The 23801-nt window shown below is 37.8% G+C and overlaps 1 protein-coding gene across 1 annotated transcript; it reads left to right on the plus strand.

Annotated features, from left to right (window-relative positions):
* nau (nautilus) lies at nt 1–23217 on the plus strand. The gene is made up of 5 exons (XM_066731638.1): nt 1–787; nt 1991–2267; nt 2544–2714; nt 9626–9704; nt 22771–23217. Exons 1-5 carry the CDS (start codon nt 543–545, stop codon nt 22899–22901), a joined length of 903 nt encoding a protein of 300 aa, XP_066587735.1. The 5' UTR covers nt 1–542; the 3' UTR covers nt 22902–23217.
* Nucleotides 23218–23801: the final 584 nt, after the last annotated feature.

Here is a 23801-nt window from a genome sequence, read left to right on the forward strand (position 1 = left end):
ATTTCGTTTCGTTGCGACTCTTCAGGGTCGGTCCTCCGCTTCCTTTGATCCTTGCAAATCGCTGCAGTCGAGGAAAACTTCCTTCGTTTTCACCAAATCTCTGTTCCTTCGTTGAGCCGACGTCTTATAAACGCAACTTTTCATTAAAAACTAAATACGTCAACCCGTCGCTGGTCTCACGGCGACCTACAAATTTTATAAGGTTGATTTTGTGCAATCGTTCGAATCTTCGCTCGTGTCAACTTTTCGAGAAACTTAACGTGAGATTATCGAGTGGTTATTTTATGATATGTGTTTATGCTAATTATGTGCTTGTTAATATTTCGTATATGTATTATATATGAGAACCAATAAAAAGAGGGACTGTAGTTTGTGATGAAGTTGGGGTTCGAATTGGAAGACTGAGGGCAAAGAATTTGTTGCATCCTTCGAGTAACCCAATACGAGTGATAATAATATAATTTAGGAAAAGAGTTTGCGTGATAAATTCTATAAAAAGAGAGAGAGAGAGAGAGAGAGAGAGAGAGAGCTGTTTTCGTGAAATGATGACCCTCATGACTGATAATGCACCATACACTTACGAAGCCGCGACACGATCGTCTTACGATAGCTACCGGCATCATCATTATCATCATCGTCATCGGCATGTATACGCTTCGACGGAAGTGGACTATTTGCAAGGTTATACCGCAACGAAAAGAGATATCGAACATCAAACAAGGACCAGCAGTGCTGATAGTAGCCTAGCCTCTGTCAGCTCTTCGCATTATCATCATGATCGTATCAGGTATATACGAGCCTTCATCTTTTACAAAATCACCCCCCCCCCCCCCTTCTACATTTTTCTCTGCAATAATATACAGTGGACAAAAGTGATTCGACCTTCGATAAAAATTAATAGTTTTAAAAAAAATGATCCACTTGTTATAAGGATCTCTATTGTATATATAGTTTCCTTTTCTCTCAAAGATTTCCTATAGAATCCTTGTGCTATTCGTCGTGTATATGTAACGAGTGAAAATGAATAATTTAAATGAAAGAACGATGACGTTTTTATCGCGCATTAAAACATTTTCACCTCGTTCCTCAAACTCATTTTTCTCCCTTCTCCGAGAAATCCTTGTGGTTCCCTCGTAGCTCGAATCCCATAACTATTCAGCCTTCCAAAGGGTCGAGTCGGTCAAGCACCACCTGGAACCATTCCAATCACGAGAACCGTACTTTGACAGACTTATACGCACGTGTCTACCTTCTTAAGTAGCGAATAACGATAATTAATAGACGATTAGATCTCTGTGGTACCACCAGGACTTACACTCGTAGTTCATTGGATAAGTTTTGTCTTGGCTAGCCAAATTCATGAATTTGCAGTTTTATTCGACTATTCATAAAAAATATGCCTGTGTGTGATTTTCATTGCGAAAATTAAAGGATTTTGTAAAAGGTGAAAATAAAAATAGTGGATGTTTCAAGGCAGATGTATGGTTGATTTGTATAACGTCTCATCAATAGTACACTTTAGCAAATTTGGAAATATATATGCATATATATATAGTGGCATTTTCCACTTTATTTCTCCATATATATATATATATATATGTCGGATAACAGCTCAATTTTCCCTTCCTCCGCCCGAATTCTTAATTTTTCCGTCCTCTCTATCGTGAAACTGTCACTTAGTTGTCCCAGCATATTACTTCCCCCCCCCCCCCTTCTACGTCCTGTTTATTTACTATCCAACTTTACATTACGAACTCCGATTTGTTTACATATCATCGTACCTAACGCTCACTCGTTTTTCTCAACACATCACCGCCAATACTCCATAATAGCCTAACCATTTCCAACTACTTATACCTCCTCAACCATTCACTTGCCAACCTATCATCTCCGACATACATATAAACTATAAAGTAAACATCTGCATGGTTCATTCGTGGTAAAATTGGTCGACGATGAAAAGAAGAAAAGTAAAATTGATAACGCGCAGGTCTCAGAGCAGATACATCGTTGACTCGGACGACGCTTCGTCGATTGTATCAGCTGACGCTTCGGCAGATTTGGAATCGCCTTCCGCGGATGGCGACGAGACCACCAACGAGAGTGAAAATGTCGAGCACGTGCCTCATCCCCATGCGCTCGATGCCAGCTCGCCCCATGGAGCCAGGCGCTGCCTGCTTTGGGCCTGCAAGGCCTGCAAGAAGAAGACTGTCACCGTCGATCGGCGAAAAGCCGCCACTTTGCGCGAGAGAAGAAGACTAAGGAAGGTATAATCATAAATTTCAAAGATTTTATATATGCCAATATTTCTTCTATTAGCTATATATTAATAGCCAATTTGAACTATACTCTCTCTCTCTCTCTCTCTATATATATATATATATATAAACAGTCTCATTAATATTATTTATATATGCACTTTTTTACATTCACCGAGCCAATCTTTGTTTACTTTAAATAAGTTTCATAAACAATTGTTATATCAAAATAGAGCACCGTGGGAATTCAAAAATAAACATATTTATAACGAGTAAAACTTACAGGTGAACGAAGCCTTTGAAGTATTAAAGAGAAGAACGAGCAACAATCCGAATCAGCGTTTACCAAAGGTAGAGATTCTACGCAATGCCATAGAATACATAGAAAGCCTAGAAGCTCTTTTACAAGGGAATTATTCAACGAGTGCTCAAGATCACGTCTCTTCGGACAATTTGGTAAGTAGACACACACATGTGCATGTATGTATGCAGAGGTTAATAATAAATTACAGCATTTTTGTATAATTCTAGTCATGCGAAAGAAAGGTAGATTTATGATTAACAAAGGGTTGGGAATGTAAGCGAAAACTATGTAAGTGGTCCCCTACATAAGTGTTTCTCTGTGATCAGTAATGATAGACCATAACAGTCATAGTTATGTTTTACGAGTGGAGGCGCGTATAACTATGAATCAAACCCGAGACACTCATAAGAATTAAATCACAGTCCGTGTATTATCCTCGCGATAAATTATATCGTACGAATTATTCTTTCTTAATTGTTTCTCCATAAAACGTACGTTTTAATGAGAGTGACCATATATTTCTCATTGGTATTATAATGACGAGATTTGGATCGATAAGAATTTGGTGGTATCTGAGAAAATCTTTGTTAAATAAAATGATGAAGCTCATGAATGACGTGTCTCGCTTTGCTATCATCTTCCAAGGAATCCATGTGAATTCAATTGCACATATTCAGAGGTATTGGAATGGTGTCGATCGAGATGGAAGCTATCCAGCCATCAATCGCACGTATACTTGGTGGTTTAACAAAAATACAATACGGGATCCTGCATTTGTCCTGAGATGAAAAGATTTCATATATATATATATATATGTATACTTATTTCTATTTCTCTCCTCTTTAATCCTTATCACATTCAACGCGAATTTCTTCCGAGCATGCCAACAGCAGGCTCTGACAAAAACAGAATATGCAAATTTGCCAGAGTAATTTCTTCACTCGTGCAGATTTATGCAGATTCGAGCAGCTTTGCTTTTGCCTATTAACAATAATATTCAAGTTTTTAACCTTGGTGTTATTTTCTCGCGTATTTCAAACGACTACTCAATGTCGTTGATTAAAGTGGAAAGCATTGATCAATGTGAAAATCAATGTAAATCTCGTGTTTGGTGGATAGATTGAATTTGAGTATCGAAAGATGATAATTTTGCACTAATCGAAAATTAAAAGTATACTAAAATTGATTGTTTTCATTTTTCTTTTAAATAGTTGATGAGATTAGTAAGATTTTATTTATTTTAATAAGATGTCTCGATTTCACGGTATTTGTTCGGATATCTTCATTCTTTTTTGTCAAAACATATTGCACACGTGGGAAGCAGATGCTACGCGTTCAAACAGCAGTCTAATGTTTTTGACCTGTGACAGCACATTAACTTTAGGTATATACACCATTATGTACTTTGAGCTGGAAAAGAGTTAAGTTTTTCGGAACTTTGGTATAATCTTATAATTTCATGTCAGACCAATAGAGGTTCTCGATCGTTGTTCTATACAAATAAGAGGAAAAAATATTGTAAAACGTATAAAAGCGGAAGTATCAAAATTTATACAGAACAAAGTATTCGAAATGAACGTTAATTGCATAAATCTAACAGATTTTTCTATATCAAGCCTCGAAATCATTTTTAAACTCTCTTACATTAATTTCGTTATAATTCATCATCGTCATTGATGATAATAGAAGTTCGTTAAATGTTTTTCATTCAAGAAACGCTTTGCTTTTGCATAAACTATAGATGGATGAAATCAAAGGTTTTTTAGGACGAAATAATTTTGTGTCTAAATTTAATGAAATTGATCGAGAAAGAGGGGGCAGAAAGGTTAACCTCTCAGAGTTTGATGGTGTATAGGTTACGCGTATAAGGAGGGGGGGGGGGGGGTAATTTCTTTAGTGGATTCGTCGAAAAGAGAGACAAATTGAGCTAACTCTGTTGGTTGGTAGCTTAATGGTGGAGGTGTACGTACATACAGAGTGTAGACAGAGGTCGCGCGCTCGCGTACAGCGCCAGAGACGCCAAAGAGAGAGAGAGAGAGAGAGAGAGAGAGACTCTTGACGACGCTCCAGTATTTCGTTTCTCAGCGTTGAAAGCGAAAAGAAGATTGTTGAAGGCGAGCAGTGGAATTTCTCGCAGGAATCACAAGGCGATTTCGCGCTGGGCGGGCCTGCGTCCACGATTCGAGCCACGCACCAGCCACTTTCGGATTCTTCTCTCTCTCTCTCTCTCTCTCTCTCGAGGGGATTACACAATGAAATATACATTTCCCCGGTCCTTCTTCGCGTTGAGTCGCTGTGGCAGCGGCGGCGAAGCCCCCACGCTAAATATAATCCCGATGCCATACTGATCCAAGAGCAAAGGGTCACAAATCACAACTGTGTGTCGCTGGAAAAACTCAAATTCACTTTGGCTCATTATTTTCTTGCCCCTTGCGAGCTTCATCGTCTCTCCGTCTCTATAGCTGTTCCCTTTCATAGCCGCCGGCGTCCGTGCACGATCGCGACTCTCCTCTCCTCTCCTCTTTATCGAAATGCTTACCTTCGTTCTATTTCTGATTCGATCACAGTCATTCATCTTTGATACAACTGTATTAGTCGGTCGTGTTACTATTAGTAATTTCCTTTAATGTCCAAGTAGATTGAAATTCGCTTTGTCATTTCTCGGCGCTTTTAAAGTCTGCAGTCCATTATGACTCGCGATTCTTTTTTTTTATTATAGTTTAGCATTTTACCTTTGGACCAATCACAATTTTCCATCGCTCATCATTGATATGTATGCAATTATTTTATCGACGAGGGAATGCCAAAGAAAAGTCAAATTTGACGTGGCTCGAACTTTTTTCTTCTCGTCGCAGCTTTCGAGATCTGTCCATATATACACGACCCTTTTATCCCAAAGCTTTGCTCCATTAGTCTATTTCTGACTCGATTAGCATCTTCCATCTTTGATAAGAATCGATTGCTTATCATTGCTATGTAGATATATATGTATGTAATTTTCTTATCGATGAAGTAACGTCAAAGAGAAGTAAAATTCGACGTGGCTGGAACTTTTTTCTTCTCGTCGCAACTTTCGAGATCTGTCCATATATACACGACCCTTTTATCCCAAAGCTTTGCTCCATTAGTCTATTTCTGACCCAATTAGCATCCTCCATCTTTTATAAGAATCGATCGCTTATCATTCCCAACTACCTTATCTCCCAGCGAGCAGCGAAGATTAAAAAAAACGGCTGAAAATCTCTAAGGCTCCTGAGCTTAATTAATAGCCGTTCGAGCTTGCTCCAGTAATAATATTCTGGTTTTATTCGCTCGATTCTATAGGAGCTTGCGACCAAGCTGATCATTATATCCGTACTCGTGTTAAATTTATCAACTTTTATCCCTCTTCTCTCGTTATACGCTTTGTTTACGACTATAGAGTGATTCAGAAACATTCGTGTCTATAGCTCGTAAACATTTCCATTTCACATCTAATAACTGTCTCGTGTATTTAACCTTTTCCATCTCCTTCCTTGAAATTTAACGTTAAAAATGTCGTCTATAAAAATTCATTATCAAAGGAGGTTATTCGTTAAACGAGTGCACGATATTGTAATAACGAATTTTCTATAATAATTGGAGGGTGAAGAGTGCAGGGGGAGTAAAATGATACGGTTGAATCGAAGTGCGTGGTTGAATGGCGAGTGAATTCATTGCCAGATTCCTTTTACATTGCATGGCTAATGCGGGTTAAGCAGCAGTACATTAGACGAGGAGGACGGCGAGATAGCGCCGCGTACGTCGCGTCGACCCCCAACATCGACGATTCACCACGACTCCTGCAGTTCCCTTGCTCGGCGCACGCCGCTCGCCGCTACATTCAAGAGCAAACGTTCGGGGCTTATTTAAAGCGACCATTTTACGCACAAGCCTGTTAACTCATTCTATTTTATGATAAAAGCCGTTTGATTTCTTCTTGCGAATTATTTCGAGGGAGGCTTTGCGAGCTACTTTCTTAATGTCGTGGAAAAATAAATAAAGACACGCGCAGTGATTGCGCGATGAATCTTCTCTGTAAAAGGTATAAAAAATACGCGTCTTCTTCGATGGTATATATATAGTTTGAAAAGAATCTCTAACTCGATCGCGAGTGCACTGGCCACTCGCCCCGATAAAATTAAGGAAGAACGCGCGGTTGCAACTTTTCATCAATCGCGATATATACATATATATATATATATATATATATATATATAAGAGTCGTGGAATTTTTAGAAAAATATTCTCGCAAGAATCAAATGACACTTTGCTGTTTGAAGCACCTCTAAAAAACGACTGCATGCAATTTATTACACTTGCCATTTATCAAAGCAACAAGTTGCGAATCTTAAAAGTAATTTGCTCGTGCAGTTATCATATTTTAGTGGTGGAGAACGCTAGCTGCGACTGCGAGCCACTGCGAAAGCAGCTATTACTCAATTAACGTGCGTTTCAATTAAGCCCCGATGAGGATAAGAAGGTGGCACCCCAGTGGAGCCCTGCACTCTCGTCTTTGCCTTTTCACTGAAACTTCGTTCAATGTATACATGCTATACTCGAGGATCAAAATTTCTTCAGGATTCTCCTTGATGAAGAAATATTTTTCTTTGCAAAAGCTGCAAGAGTTAGCAGCAGCTTTGTCAAAATATAACAATGGCATAACACTTGGGAATTTGCACTTTTCACATACATATAGGTATTTCTATTTAGTCCCACTGAAGCAACAAAACTTCATCCATTCCAAATTCATCCCTTTTCCAAAAGTCTAGCATTTATAAAATTGTACAAAAACTCTATATATAATTTTCTTTTATTATGCACGTGGTTTGTCGCCTTAAAATGCACATGCAGCTAAGAGCCAGGACAAATAATAACAACAATAAATTTTTAATAACAATTCTCTCGCGATTGTTCGTTGGTTTAAAATTCACGAGGATGAAAAAGAATATTTGTGATTTAATAGTTTATTTGGCGGTGAGTGAGTAATAGCTGGGAAGGATAGTTGTAAGTGGGATCAGCGCGAGGGGATTGCGCGTACGCACCCATTTGGATACCTTCAAAATGTATCGCACCCTCGCGACTGGTGCATGTCACAAGATTTCTTGTAACAACTAGCGTGGTGCTGGCGGTGAAGAGTAGTCGTGAAGGCTTTCACTCCGAGAATAGCTCACCACTGAGCTGCATATAGATACCTCGAGCACAAATAAAAGATGCGAGCTTAGATTAAATGCATTCGAGCTATTATTTAGTGACAGAATGCTACAAGATTAAATGACCGGGAGAAACCAATACATATTAAACGCTGCAGCATTTATCAAATATATCAACTCGATCCTACTTTGCTCCAAAACTTTCTTTCAAATTTATAGAAAGCCATTTTTAGAAACTCTGTCTTAATCGTGGCTCATCCACGTAAAATACCGAGAATAATTTAAGTTGGAAACTGATACATTCATTTTCTATGATATTTACCCTTGTAATGTTTTTGAAACTCTATACAGAAATAAGGATATTGTATTTTTATTAAATCGTTAATATGATTTTCCAGCAGGCCTCTTAATTTATAATTTCGAGTTCAATATTTGTTTTGCAATGTTTTTTTATTTTAAAAATTATAGATACTCGCTTAAAACTGTTGCTATGCATCATAACTATATATATTCCAGTTTAAAAATATTATCATGGCGTTTGTTGACCGTGAATTGTCAAATAACCGAGATGTCAATGTTATACATAATTTGTTAAGTTTCCGACATGGAGATAAATTAAGTTGCTTGACTCTTTCGTGACAACTTATCTTTTCAAGTTTATGGTGGTTGTCTACTGGTCTGCCGAGGGAAATTATGACTCTCCTCTTTCAAATACATTACCCTTTTGTACCTTTCGTGAATCTGCAATTCTTTCTTTATTTTTAAATATATATTTTGTACTTTTCATTTCATTCTTACATATATATATATATATATATATATATATATCATTTCAAATTTTTGCCTTTTAAACTCATTTGAATAAATAATGATTCAAGCATTAAATTATACCCAGCATATTAGTCGTATTGACAATTTAATCAACGTGATTGAAAACGTTCACTACATGCATGAACGATTATGCAAAGTATTGCAATATTACCGAAGCTTTAACAGAAAGTATCATGACCCAATTTCGTGCCTGCTTCCAAGTTTGAAGCTGCTGCAAAATCAACCGATAACTCTAAGTGAATACGAACTTGCATGGTATCGAGCCTGCTCTTCGTCGAGTGTTACTAATCTTCCTCGCGTTGTACAGTCCCTGAATCTAACAAATAATTTAATAATTGAGATTATAACAACGAAAGGTCGTTACTTAGCTATTAATAGCTGGACTAGGTGAGGAGAGGCGATCGAGCCTGGGGTCGAGCCATGATGAGTGACATACAGTGTAACTTTTTGATTCGTCGAAATAATGCCTTTCGAGCATGTACGTAGCAGGTTTCGCTAAGCTTTCAAATATCAAGTGCAGATCATCACGGATGTACCGGATATGTAACGTCGACCCTCTGCACAAGCTAAAGTTTCAGATTAAATATATATATATACGATACAAGCATCGTCAATTGTAGTTGGCTTGATAAAACTCACTAACCCATACGAATTGTTTACTCACACGTATTTTTTTATCACCTTTTTCTCACATATATATATATATATATAAATCTTCTTTTTATAAGAATAGCTTTGACACTCGAGTTGAATCTCCGCGAGCTAGGTAATAAGCCACTATAAAACGACAGGAATAATGTTGCAAACTATTAAAAACTTAATTGCTTGTCAACAATGGCGACTTTTTTTTTATAGCGACAATAAGATGGAATAATTAACAAGCGAAACTTAGCTTTTATGCGACGCGTAATATAAATTAAGGAATATAAATACAGCGAGCATAACTATATATATATATATATATATATATACGCATGGTCGAAATTGTATAAAAAATCTCTTATAATAGGCATGTATTCGTGATGCACGTTCGTGTAAGTGGAATCTTCTTTTATTTACAGAACAGAGATTCGCCTCAATACGTGACGGACAGACTCCGTCAATTTTCGGATCCTTTGGCAAGGTTTCAACCAATTAATGGTAAGTGGTGTGGCTTTTAGAAACATTTTTATTAGCTAATAAATTATCACATTGAAATGGTGAGAGTGCGCGACGTTTTTCTCATTCCTCCATAAACTCGTGCTTCTGGTTATAAATTTTGTCATTTTGTCTTTCCAAAAGACAAGGAGAGCCAATTCTTTTTTCATATTGCTTCCACACACGTATACATATATACCTATATATATAAAAACATTCCATACAACTCATTCGCTACCAAAATAATGTTTATCAGCTTGAATAAAGGAATTCTCTCTTAATCGAGCATGAGTATAAATGTTGCTAAATAAATTTGAGTAATTAGTTTTTGTTCGCGTGCTCTCTCGAACCGTAAATAGCATCGAGGAGCGAGCTAAAGCTATAGAGAGATTTTGCACATTGCGGTGAAATGACAGAGAAACTTATGCGGAGACACGCGTGTTAAAGGCTCTCTCCTCCGCACCGAGAGAGAGAGAGAGAGAGAGAGAGAGAGAGAGAGAGAGAGCACGTATAAAGTTATCCGATGTTGGTATGATCTAAAATGGTAGGTGAGTCGCACTACAGGTATTTTTAAGTAGATTAATGCCGGACACGAGACGGAGCATTAAGCAGATCAGTATTAATGAGTTTTGTCATCCTTGAGTGACACTCGGCTTCCATTCGGTTACACTCGTTTCTATAGATAGCCCACCCATGAACATTTCTGCACTTCCTCGTGCGTGCTCTCCCGGCTCTCCGAATGGTGCGCCCCGTCGCACAGACATGGTGCATTATTATTATTATTTGCAATTTTGCAATTTTTGCAATTGACTCTGATGCACCGATCGATGAAGGAATTTTCTTGAAATTCTTTGCTAAAATCGATAGATTCGCCATGAAATTTATTTATCGTGTTATTCTACGAGAGTGGCAATGGTGCAAGCATGATTGAATCGTGCCTCTCGCGACTGCTGCTAATATATAACTATGTAAATTCAGTTGTAATTTTAGACAGGAAGATTTCAGAAGCTGCTGCATAAACTATAAATTCTAGAGCAGTCTAACGTCGTCTATATGATACTCGTTAAAATAGTATATGCATTCTTTTTTTTTGCGATTCTAACGATTTTAACCGATTACGAGTCGTCTCGCTACTGTTCGTGCCTATATTTATCTAGCCTACATTTTAAGTTAGTCGTCAGTGTCAAAAGGAGAAATTCAAGAGTTATTATATGGTTTTCGGGTAAGGAGGAGTGTAGTCTCTCTATGCATACATATATATATATATATATATATATAAGAGAGAGAGAGCAATAATGTTTATTCACACATGCATCATTTCTAGTAATTAATAGTGGTCGATATCGAAGCTTTGTAAATAAATTTAGAGACCACGTGTGTGTAAGAGATTCCTGCAGTTATTGAATTTTATTTTCATGCAAAGTAGAAATTAAGGTTCGAAAGAGCTGAATTTTTCAATCACTTCTCAATTATTCCTCTTTACCAATATGATCCAGGTTCCTTCATGATAAAAGGTTCGAGGTTTACCAGTCTTGGCCTTTCGAGGGATCAATTATATAGTCTATATATGTACAGAATTAGCTTTGAATTTGGGAATGCAAAGCTCGATATTTTGCCTGACTGACCAATCTTGTCTTTTGTCATCCTCCTCGTAAACCATTCTCCATCGTTTCTCAATTGATTCAATTGTCTGCACCGAGATCTCGCTGTATAATTGAATTTTACTCGTGCACATTGGTGGTAGGTCGCTTATCCTGTTTCCTCCATTTATTTTTACATTTCGTCATTAGAGAGCCAACCCCTCCAGCAGCCATTTTCCTTCATAGGGAGTGTACTAATCGATTTAATTCATTTCAAAAAACTTTGCTCTACTCGTGGTTAGAGATCAGCAAACTAGGCTCAAAGCGCAAAGTTTCCATGCAAGAGCCTAACATACCGAACACGTTGCTTCATTCCCAACAATTACCTTCGCCAGCTTACGCATTCCCATTTTTCTTCAAGCATCAAAATTCAACTCGATTTATCCAAACTTGCACAATTACCATGCACAACTTTCTAAAATAATTAACCGTCTAAAAAGTATTAACATATTCACCACTCAACTCTCTCTCTCTCTCTCTCTCTAAACAGTTTAACCAAGTTATAAACTCGTACTTGGAAATTACACTATTATGGGTTTTTTATTTAGCAAAATTTGATTTTTTTCAAGGGAATTAGGATTGTGAGACTGATATATCGCAAGTAGTGCCTGTTAATTGGTGTATTTGAGAATGATCGGTAAAGCTTGATCAGAGTGCCCTGCAGTCTAATGTTTTCCTCGAACATGCACCAATACGTGTAGCATCGCTAAACACGAATATGCCTGGCGATGGGAGATTTATGAGATGCATGGTAAATCAGTATAGGAGAAGGAGGGTCTAGTTGTTCGAGTGATAAACACCGTCTACAGTAGTATGAACGCCAATTTGGAAAGGAGCCAATTTTCCAATGAATACTGAGACATTCGTGAAAAAGTTTTGCTCTTCTGCCCTCATCATCGTATTACGTAGCACACTCGCGACACGACGAGACGTTTCCTTTATACGAACGAGGCTTCTTTTCGAAAAAGCTCCGCATCCATGCAATCCGCGATTCCTGCAAAAAGCATCAAACTTCCTTCGATATATTCAATGTTTCATCACTGATTCTAAAAACAACAACAAAACCCACGTACAATAATATAGCTACCGATCGAATCAACTTTTGTAGCTCGGCACTCTGTTTCAAGGAAAAATGTGACTCAATCTCGTATAGTTGACCGAGAACTTGAAATTAGAATTGGCAAAACATTGCAGATTATTTACGGTATTTCAGACCGCTGTATAATTTCTTTTGATATTTTTCTAAACGATGTAAAAATATCCTTGGACAAAGTTGTTTGAAAACGGATACTCTGGTTTATTTTGCTTCTGGTAAGTGGAGGAAATGGTTGGAATCTTCTACGGAGCGTGAAATACAACTTTCGATCCACGAGTTGGTGTATTTTGCAAATGATGGGGAAAATTTATTGGGCGAGGGATGATAATTGGAAGAGCAAAGTGATAAGTGGACGTGGGAATAAAAGCGGGGGGTGCTGAGGGGATAGCGACGAGGCTGCGAGGAAACGGATAAAGGGCAGTTGTATAATATTTTCACGCGGGCGTAAACACATCATCGAGATGGAAATGGAAAGTGGGAGAGCGAGGAATTAACTAGTGGCTGCAAAACACGTGTTCTCTATTAAACGACGTGCATTTACATGTGTAGCTTGAATAAAGGAGACAGCATCGAATAGTAATATCCGTAAAGAATGGAATGGAACGAGGGGGATGGGAAGATTGGTGAGAGAGAGAGAGAGAGAGAGAGAGAGTATATACATGCGCATGTAAGAAGGAAGGACACTACGATGAACGGGATGAGGGCATGAGGGAGGGGGAAGCCACGTACGGTACTCGAACATTTATCCTAGTGGTTATTTTAGTGCATGTGACATTTGTAAAGTTTTCGTTTTTCATCTCTGCTGAAAATGTGGCGGAATTAATTGGCCTACATTCTTAAAATAAGCGTATAGATGAGTACATATATATATATATATATACATATTTGTGGGAACATCCCTTCGAACGTGGATTCGCATGAAAAGTCACCGACTGAACAAGAGTATTATTCGGCGAGCATCCGATTCGCTCCATATCTCGACGGAAATCACGCCAAAAGTCAGTCACTCTTCGTTCTAACCTCTACTCGTGCCTGTGGTGCCTGCCATGCACGTATACAGACTTCTCCTTTCCCCTCCTCTTCATTCTTTCCAACTCTGAACGACTCTTCGTGTTTTCAAAATAATGAGTCGAGAAACCTCTCTCTCTCTCTCTCTCTCTCTCTCTTCTGAAAGCAGTTTTGCTCCCTCCGCGCGACTCTTCTTAGATACCCACAACACTCTCTCTCGCAGTTTATCAAATAATTCTCTGTAAATTCCATCGACTCTTGTAAAACTCGAACTTCCGGGAAGCTTCGAACACAAGAGACTAATATTGTCATTTGCCATCCGCGTAGTAACGCGCGGTGAGAATCGAGGATTGGCGTGCTTAACAGACTACTTCACAGTGCATAGTGCGTAGCCTCGGTGACTTTGGCAAGCCTGATGCTTTTTTCGTGTTAGACTGAATTGTTGGTTGGCTTTGTCGAAGAGGAAGAAAAAGAGCTAGTTTACGGATAGGCAGACCGTTTTCCAGGGGAGCTAGCTATAGTCTATAGAGAAAGTCCAATGTTGAGCGTGGAAAGACCGTAGTGATAATATAGCTCGTGGATCTTGGCCAAATCCAACACAAGGCGAGCATTTCTGCTGTATTTGCATTGCCATTTGATCCGTGCGCGCCGTGCGCGACGCAGATGCGTATATATATATGTGCGAGTCACACCAGAGAATTCGTTACGTCGAGAACTCTGAACTTTGCTCGTTAAGCTCCACTGCCGGTACACATACGTATACATGTATCTATGACAAGGGAGCAGGCTGGTATAGGCGCGCGAGCGAGCAGCCGCCCCTATAACCTATCACCCATCGAAGAATACCAAAACTCCTCGCAAGTTTGCACTCGTGTGCCTCGATCCTATAACTATAGATACAGCGACAGCGTAGCTCGCCTCTTACTTCGAGACACGTGACACGTGCATTCTAACCAGCCCCATTCTTCATTCTCCGCATACTCGTACCGAACCACGAGTATCAAATTTGATTAACTGTTCGTCAAAATGTATACGCGTGCTTAAATATACTTGTATAAAAGCTTTATTTTAAACATATATGTATACTCATACAGTACACTTGACTAAAAGGTGTCCTATAAACATCTTTTAGTCATCCAATTGACTAAAAGACATCTAAAAGATGTCTTTAAGTTACTTGGTGCTCTATGGGTATGTATTCCTTTATAATTATTAATTTGAAAGATTGGACTCTCTTAAGATGATGGAGCAAAATTGCAGAAGGTTTACGGGTGATTTTGCATATGGTAGGAGAACACACACACACACACACACACACAGTGGCAAAGCTGAACATTTCCAAGCACGCTGGCGCACATTCGAACGACTTGCTCTCGCGGGAAATAAAATTTTACGTAGATGAGAGTGGAGGAGTTACAGGTAGCTCATGTACATCTCTCGACTGACGAGTGCAAAACGCGAACCTGGCTAAATACACATGAATACTTTATTTTAAACACTCATGTACAATGTTTCATTAGTTAAACTGAAAGATTAGAGTCTCTTAATCGTATACCATAGAAATTTTAGAATACGTGGAGGAATTTGGTGCTACAATATCAGTGGCAAAGTTGAAAATTTCACAAGTACCATTCGCCCATTGGGATGACTTAGTCTTCTAGCTAATAAAAGATAAAATTTTGCATAGATAAGAGTGGAGGGACTCGCAGCAAGTATTAGAAATCGATTGATGAACGCAAAACGAGAAGACACACACGTGTATAACTAAATATAACCATAAAAATGTTATTTTTCATTAGTTAAATTGAAAGATTTGACTCTCTTAACTTGGTCGAAAAATGTTCGAGTACCACTAGCTCCCACAATGAGACGCGACGAGTCTTGGAAGAGATAAAATCTTACTTGGACGAGATGAGTGGAGAGGAGAGGGGGGTGAAGTTAGGGGCGCGCGTGGCAGCAGCGGAACTCGCGACTGATGAACGTAAAACGATAACGAGTAAGTACGTACATACGTATGTATAGTATAGGACTGAGCTAAACGTTAACGCGCGCTTACACGCACACGTATACTCTACTAGTATTATTACTTAGTTATATAGCTATAGCCAAGTAGTATATAGGGACTTTGCGCGCAAAGCGTCTATTAAAATAGCTCGGGATTAATTAACGTTAATGAATACCTGACTATTGGCAAGCGTGGAACATAATTCAGTCCGGCGAGAAACAAGTTTCGTGGAGGCCGTTTTGCTGCGCCGCTCTACGCGCGCGTCACTCGCAAAGCAAGAACGACGCTCTCTTTATTGCTATATACCATACGTACACTTACAGATTTATGGAAAAATTCAAACGTCAGTCCTGGGCAATTTTGCAAACGAGTATAATCATTGTGCAAATTTACATTTTTAGTTTAACAATTTCACAATAATTATCTATACTTAATTGTCCCGCGCGTTACGTGTAAATTTGCAACGACATGCAGACACAAGTTAGAAATTCACCCACAACTGTCGTTGTAATTTTCAGAAAAATATTTACATTGTAAAGTGATCCATGCATGCACTTATATATATATATATATATATATATATTACCATGCAGCGAAATTTTGGGTTTTGTAATTTTTTTAAACCCACAATTTCCGACGCGCAAACCTACAGCCAATGTAAATACCTCGTGACGAGCAATCTAATTGCAAATTATTTCGCCGTGCACGGCTTGCTTGAATTTATGCGAAGATCCGCCCGCCCTGCCGCGCCGTGTTATACTGATAACTTTAATTTATGCGTCCATTGTCTTATAATTCCACTTGTTGTTTCCCGTGTTATTTTCAAAGCGTTTTGCGAGGGATGCGATAAAAATACCGATGAATTTCTTATAATAAGCTGGTGCGGTTAACGATTCTTCTTGAAATTTATACTCGATAAATGAAGAATATAAAAGAAGATGGTAAACCTGGCCCGGGCCCTATATATATATATATATAAATGTGTTTACGCACAACAAGTATAAAAGGCGTCGTGCTATAAGTCACGATTGCAATGGCACATGTCCTGTTCTCTCTAGATTCTAGAGTGCTTAAGAGCAGAGTGGAACGGGCAGGATTCTACTACACGTTGTACAGTATATCCTATATACATATATAAGTGCGAACGATATCTATGCAGGCATTGCTCTAGCATAGACCGCCCCGTAGAGTCTAAAGCTGCCAAGCGATTTACCGAAGCGTACAACTCGGCCGGGTTACCACGCGGACTCTGATTATTTTAATTAATGTCTCGTCGTTACGATCCATTTAATCGACTTTATTCGTAAACAAGCGAGTAGCTGGAAATCTCTCCCGTTCCTACAAATCAAATCAGCTCTTTTATCGTCCGTTAGAGTTTCGATATTCGTTAAGTCCTCGATCGTCATAATAAACTTTCACTGCAACGTGCACTTGCTTCTTATTCGATTTTATAATATATATATATATATATATATATATACTTACCTCTTTGGAATATAATCCTACTTTGACGCTGCAGTGTTCTATCAGTGTCCCTTTATATATATATATATATAGCAATGCGTGGCTCGTGTTTGTTCAATGCAAGTGGATCCTTTCATGCCAAAGACCAACGTCTTTTCAGAACGAAACCAACTGTAACAGTGATTTTCTGGACTCTGCTTTCACGAAAGATGTCTAGCAATAAAAAAAACTGCACTCTCATCTTCCTAGCTCTTGCTTTGCTGCCAACAGTAAACCACCGCGGGCATATTTCACCAACCGTCAATATTAAGCTTCGTAGTAGCTTGTAAGAAACTTAGGGGAAAAGGAAATAAGCTCTATGTGGATGGTATGTGTGTGTGTGTGTACGAGGTGGCTCAGAGCTACTGGTAAAATTGTTGGGGGACGTTTTCTGGAAACATTGAGAACCAATGAAAAGCTTTTTTGTTAATATGCTTTTGATTTTGAGTTTCAATTATCGTTGATATTGAGCTTTCAAGCTTGTAAGAAACTTGGCGAGGAAAAGAAATACACTGTAGATGGTTATAGAGCGACTCAGGATTATTGATAAAATTGTTGGGATTTTCTAAATAGATCTAATAAGAAGCTTTCTCATTAATGCGAATTTATTTTTAAGCCAATTCCTGAGCTCGTATCATGCTTTAAACTTTTTCTTGTAGATCTATGCACGTACCGTAATGTATCTCCTCAACGACAAAAAAGTTCATTTTTATTTCAATTGTCAAAGAGGGAAAAAAGAAGGAGTCTAAAAATATAGGACCATGGATGATTTATATATATATATATATAATTTTGTTCAGTACCATAGTTGCGTGAAAGACCCATAAACTAATATGAGAAAACAAATGAAGCGAATATTCGACACACGCAAATAAAAACGAATTAAAAAAAAATGTTTTACTTGCAAACTAATTCTGATGCTATTTTTTGTCCCTTATCTCTGCATTCGAGCATAAACGCATTCTTAGCGCTTGAAACTTTCATAGCTACATAAATGCCGAGTGGTTGGATTTTTGCGCGCGGGGAAATTCCGCGTAGCTTCGCAAGAGCTTCCATGTAGAATGCTTGTTTTTAGGAGAATTTTAAAACTGCAAATTGACACACGCGAGCGTTTCTCCCCCATCTCATCCCGCGTCCCATCATATATATATATATATATATATATAACGTCGAGTGAGAATTAAATTATGGCGACTAGGTTGCTCTCCACTGTGCTATATCTCACCACTATATCAAAATACTTGAATTGGACGAATTCATGAAAGCTAATTGGCAAAATGCATTTGATATAATATTAGCTAACGCGTGTAACTCGATGTATATATATATATATATACAGACATACATGCAGCAAGCACCAGGCAAATTTCCAAGCACTCGGTACAAAGCTGTTCACTGATCTCTTGAGCCATGGTTAATTATTGGAAAATCAAAATGTGCCAAGTATTGCGTATAACTAACACAGAGAAATATCAGGTATCAATGGTGAATTTTCCACAGCTACTGGCTTGTCATTGGCAATCATATAAATCCATTCTATATATATATATATATATATACCGTTTGCGAGCGAAACGTTCAGGAAAAGTTTCTCGCGACAAGTTTGACGAGCACTGCATGGAGCTGGTGATTTATATGTTATTATATTGGAACGGAAAATCTGTCGTTTCTGCACAATGTGCTTTCATAACGCGAATCATATAGCGTGTCCATATTTCTTTTCTAACTAGATGGACATAAACCAGCCAAATGGGATCTGTTTTCTTTTATGTTTCCGTGCATCGACACAGAGAGGCCTCGCATTCATACGAAATTAGGCGAATCGTTGCACGTTGCTCGGAAAAATTTATCCAATTTATTAACAATTTTGGATAATATGTTGAAAGCTTTTTTTAAAGTGCGTTTTTCAGGCGATAAGGCAGTAAATTTCAGTGATCCGAATGATACTGTGATAATTTGCGTTTCTTGATTTACTATGTGTGAGAGTGAATGACGATTAAGCTTATCGAGCAAAATCTATGAGAAATTTTGGTGTGATTATTGAAGTTTCTTAATTTAATATTTGTTATAGTGAATCGTTGACGATTAAGTTTCTCGAGTAAAGTCTATGAGAAAATTTGGTGTGATAATTGAAGTTTCTTAATTTAATATGTGTGATAGTGAATTATTGCTTAGTTGAATGAATGTTGCCTACATGTTCGTATATTTCACGTTATTTTGAAACGTTATTATAACTTATAAATAAGGTTAATTTAGCATGTATATTATGTAGAGTATTGCTCAACGTTTTCTTAACGTATTGTAATTAGTTATATATATTCAACGATTCAATTTTGCTTTATAATAACATTTTTTCTGATGCATACATTATTTGTTTAAAAAAAAAAACATTAAAATAACGTTCTATCGAGACGTTCTCAGATAACCGTTATATAACGTTGAAATTTTCAACCATAACCAAAAATCAACGCTTGTAACGTTATTTTAACGTTTTTTCAACATGTAGGGTCCGGCTGGGTGACGATTAAGCTTTTCGAGCAAAGTCTATGAGAAATTTTGCCAGGCTTCGAATAAAATGAAAAACTTCGATAACAAGACAAATTTAGCATACTTATATGTAATTACTGATTTTTCTGCTAAACATCCAACTGTTACAGGATCCCTTTGTATTATTGGTTAAATTGAAATTCGCGTGGTTCTTTGACCGAACGAGGATATTGAATTACGTTAAATTTTAATTTCAACCAATTCGAGTTATCGAATAATAATGGGAGATTACCGATAATCTCCGTTTAGGATACTTTACGAACGAAACGTTCGCAATAAGTTTCTTAAAAGCGAATAACTGAAGGAAAATTTGCCGAGCAGCAAGTACCGCTTTAGCCGCGAGGAAATGTTCGATCGCAGCCAAAGCTACCGAGTTATATGACGCGATTATAAATCGATGCAATTTCTCACGCAGAGTTAACGAGAATTTTCCGAGCAGCAGAGATTAAAAGTATCGATAGGAGAGATCGTTTGCGTTTGTATATCGACACTTTGAATTTTCTGCAGATAAATCAACCAAACTGCATGAATTTTTTTATCCGGATTATAATTCTTCCACCCTACGGTAACATAGCTGTCTTGAAAGAAAAGAAAAGAGGATGACTATCATCGACACTCATCGATCGACTAATTTAAATATTCAAGGTCACGACAGGTTAACAAAATACTTAATTCAACACAAAATCAACGTCAATTGTAGTGTTGTAACTGGCAAGTATCGAAAGCTTCGATGGAAATCTGTCGTTTATTTTATATATCAATACTTTGAATTTGCTGCTGATAAATCAACCAAATTGCATGGATTTTTTCATCCAATTATAATTCTTCCACCTCACGGTACTAAGTATCTTGAAAGGAAAGAAAAGAGGATGATTATCATCGACACTCATCGCGATCGACTAATTTAAATATTCAAGGTCACGACAGGTTAACAAAATACTTAATTTAACACGAAATCAAAGTCAATTGTAGTGTTGTAACTGGCAAAAATTGAAAGCTCCAATGGAAATCTGTGGTTTTCCTCTGAATAGGTATTGTTGCTATACACTTAATATTGGTTCTTTGATAAAGAGAGAAATATAAAAAAGGAGGGTGGGGGGAGATCGGTTTCTTTCATCCACAATAATTCCCCGAACTCTTCCTTTACGTGGTTATATTCTTCGGCTCGGGGGGGAGGAGAACGAGCGGTTAGGTGGTCGTGGTGCGGTGTGACGGCAAAAGGAAAAAGGTGGCGCGAGGAGGAGAGAGAGAGAGAGAGAGAGAGAGAGAGAGAAAATTTCAGTCAGGCGAAAGTGCCATATATTGCCACGGTACATTAGTATGACGCATCGTTTCTAGCGTCCTCCGAGCTGTGGAACGCGAATTTAAGCACGACAGAAACTCCGGCCAAAATACATACTTTACCGCACTCAAGAATCCGTTAATATCTCCGGAAAACGTCACGCAGCCGCAAATCGCAATCCTATTCGCGGAGAAAACAAGCCGAAAGGGTCCTCTTCACCGGCGATACACAAGCTTCGCTATAGGTACAATCGATAAAGCTCTTGGACAAATATCAACCTTCGCTGATTTATGTTTTTACATCATTTTCATTTAAAAACCTGCAACGTACCGTTGTTGTTGAAATTACCAGTGATATGCGTTTAACAATTTTCCATTAATTCATGTACACATATATAGATATGTTCAAAGCGACACGTAAACACTTGTTCAGTGACACACGCTATATATATATATTAACTCGAACGGTATTTACAGTGTACAGCAACTACATAAATACTGAAAAAGCCGAGAAACCTTAACTTAACGTTAATTAATTTGTATCGTTATAAAATATACCAATAAAAAAATTGACGAAAGCCACGGTGCAATTGTTAATTCATATAAAGACGCGTGGATTGAACACGTGTTCAGTGTCAAAGCGCGTTTTAGCTCGAACAGCGTTCGCAGCATGTGTGTGTGTGTGTGGTGTAAGTTTCTGCCGGCTAATGAGAAGGTGGCGATGAAAAGAGCCGTTGTACTACTTTACGATGTCTCCGGTATTTACAAATTGACCGAATCTTACGATCGCTTTGAAGCTACAACCACCCCCCCCCCCCCCTCCTTATCTCATCCCCCCTATACCGCACAAACAGCGCAACAAATTGATTCTCAGTGTCAGATTCGTCGTTCGATCCGTCCAATTACTCAATACTCGTACAAATGCGGTGTCTTTCTAAAGCTGTGCGTGTCCCAGTGATTGTAACATTGAAAAATCGACACGGCTGACATCCGACGATCTATTCGTAGGTAGACTTCCGTTTTGAAATTATACCTTGCTTCAGCCGTACCTATACGTATCTTGAGTGGTTATTTTCGTCACGCTTACCCAACGTTACGAGATGTTACGACTAAATCCTCCGATTTATCGAGTTGATTAAACGCTCGCTCGCTCGGTCGGTACGGATTAAGCATCTCGCGCTTACATTTGCGCGATGATGGAATAATCGAGGAGTCTCTTTGAATGTGTACCTCCGGGGGGGGGGACTGCACGCGGAACGCTCGAAGCAAACGCGACAGTTTTTTCGCTTTTCGACGCGAACGGATGATAATGTTGGTTGGGAGAAAAAGTTGGACCTACTGTATGCGTTTTCGAAGATATTAAGAGCTTTCGAGACATTATTTTTTGCAACGTCGTTTTTTTATAATTGTATTTTTTTGACGGGAGTATTTCTTCTACTTTCTTCGAGATTATTCTTCTTACATCATTTTAACATTTTTTCAATGAAAATCTACTTTGGAAACCCACGGTACATTAGACATTGGTAAAGAGAAAATTAAATTTAGTCGTAGATGCCGTATGTATAATAAAGTTGTAATATTTGAGCAATTATAAGATTCGTTGGATTTTATAGTAGGTGTCAACTGATGTAGCCTGAAACGAACTATAGTTTATTATTATGCTTGGACAGCAGACGCTTCTAGGTACGCTCGTGTTTTCCTCAATGTATTGCTATGATACACGTGTGTATATTTATTAGTGGCCAGTTGGAAGGTCATGTTTATTTGTCGAGCAAACGAAACGTTAGCGAGGATTTCGGAAGAAGCCTGCTTTGATTCCCAGGATTCGCCAGTGCGTCGGGCACAAATCGTTCCTGCCAGTCAGTCACAATTTTAATGCGATATTTTCCATATAACTTTAACAAAGTAGCAGCAGCACGAGTAACGATAAATTAATATTTTTTTCTTCAAAGTAATTGCTTCTTCTTCTTCTTCTTCTTCTTCTTTCAGGATTCGAGCAAGCCGAGACGATCTCTTCTCAGAATAATGGAAGTAGCTTGGACTGCCTCAGTATGATTGTACAGAGTATTAATGGACCGCCACAAGTGCCTGTTGGAAGTCATTATCCATCACACCACTAAAACTCCGCAGTATTACAATTATCTCCTTATCTCAATGAACAAGAAACTTTGCCACACAAAAGTTGTAAAAAATGTATTTTTATAGCACTGGGATTTTATGAGGCTGAAACTTATTAGCAAAGTGAATTTGCTCCTTTAGATTGACACAAAATTCTCTCATCATTCTTCTAACTTTATCTAATTAATACTATCACTTTCTATGAAGTAAAATACACCTTTGAAACGATTAAGGAATTTTTATGCAATAATTTTGGTGAATGAAAGAATATTATCTGTATATGTCGTAGTTGTTTTAATAAATCTTCATTTGTGTACATAGGTTTCATTTCTACTTAATGTATTTATGTAGTAATCTGTAATTATTCATTAAACTAATAGTTGAATTTAAATTATAAGTTTCCAACCAGAAATTTGTTCGATACTGTCGATTTAAAAGTATCGTTAGTTTTTAATTATTTTTTCAGTAAGTTAGAAACAGTCAATGACAATTGTGAAAGTTTTGGTAAAAGCAATTATGGCTTTGTGTTGACAATAATGCGATAATGATGAAATATGCATAGTTTTTACTCGTAGTCGATATCTGCCTAGTCTACCGAATAATATCCAAAGATTGTAAAGATGCGCCTTAAAATATCAGGGTATGAATTATACTATTATAATAATAGCTATTTTGATAAATACAAGATTTACTATTTGCAATTAAATATTAAAAAGCTTATTGATTTGTTATAATTTAGTGTGTTAGCATTTGTGGTCAAGCAAACTTAGCTTTTTCACATTTTCTTAATAAATCAGATTCGAAATAATCTGGTCAACTCGATTATAAAATAGTGATAAAGAACGTTCTCAATGAGCAGTCGTACAAATTATTACTTGCTCAAGCAATAACAATGTACATAC

This window comes from Prorops nasuta, unplaced genomic scaffold, assembly GCF_024137725.1.
Source record: "Prorops nasuta isolate Cenicafe-Biocafe unplaced genomic scaffold, Cenicafe_Pnas_1.2 PNAS00009, whole genome shotgun sequence".
Classification (NCBI taxonomy): domain Eukaryota; kingdom Metazoa; phylum Arthropoda; class Insecta; order Hymenoptera; family Bethylidae; genus Prorops; species Prorops nasuta.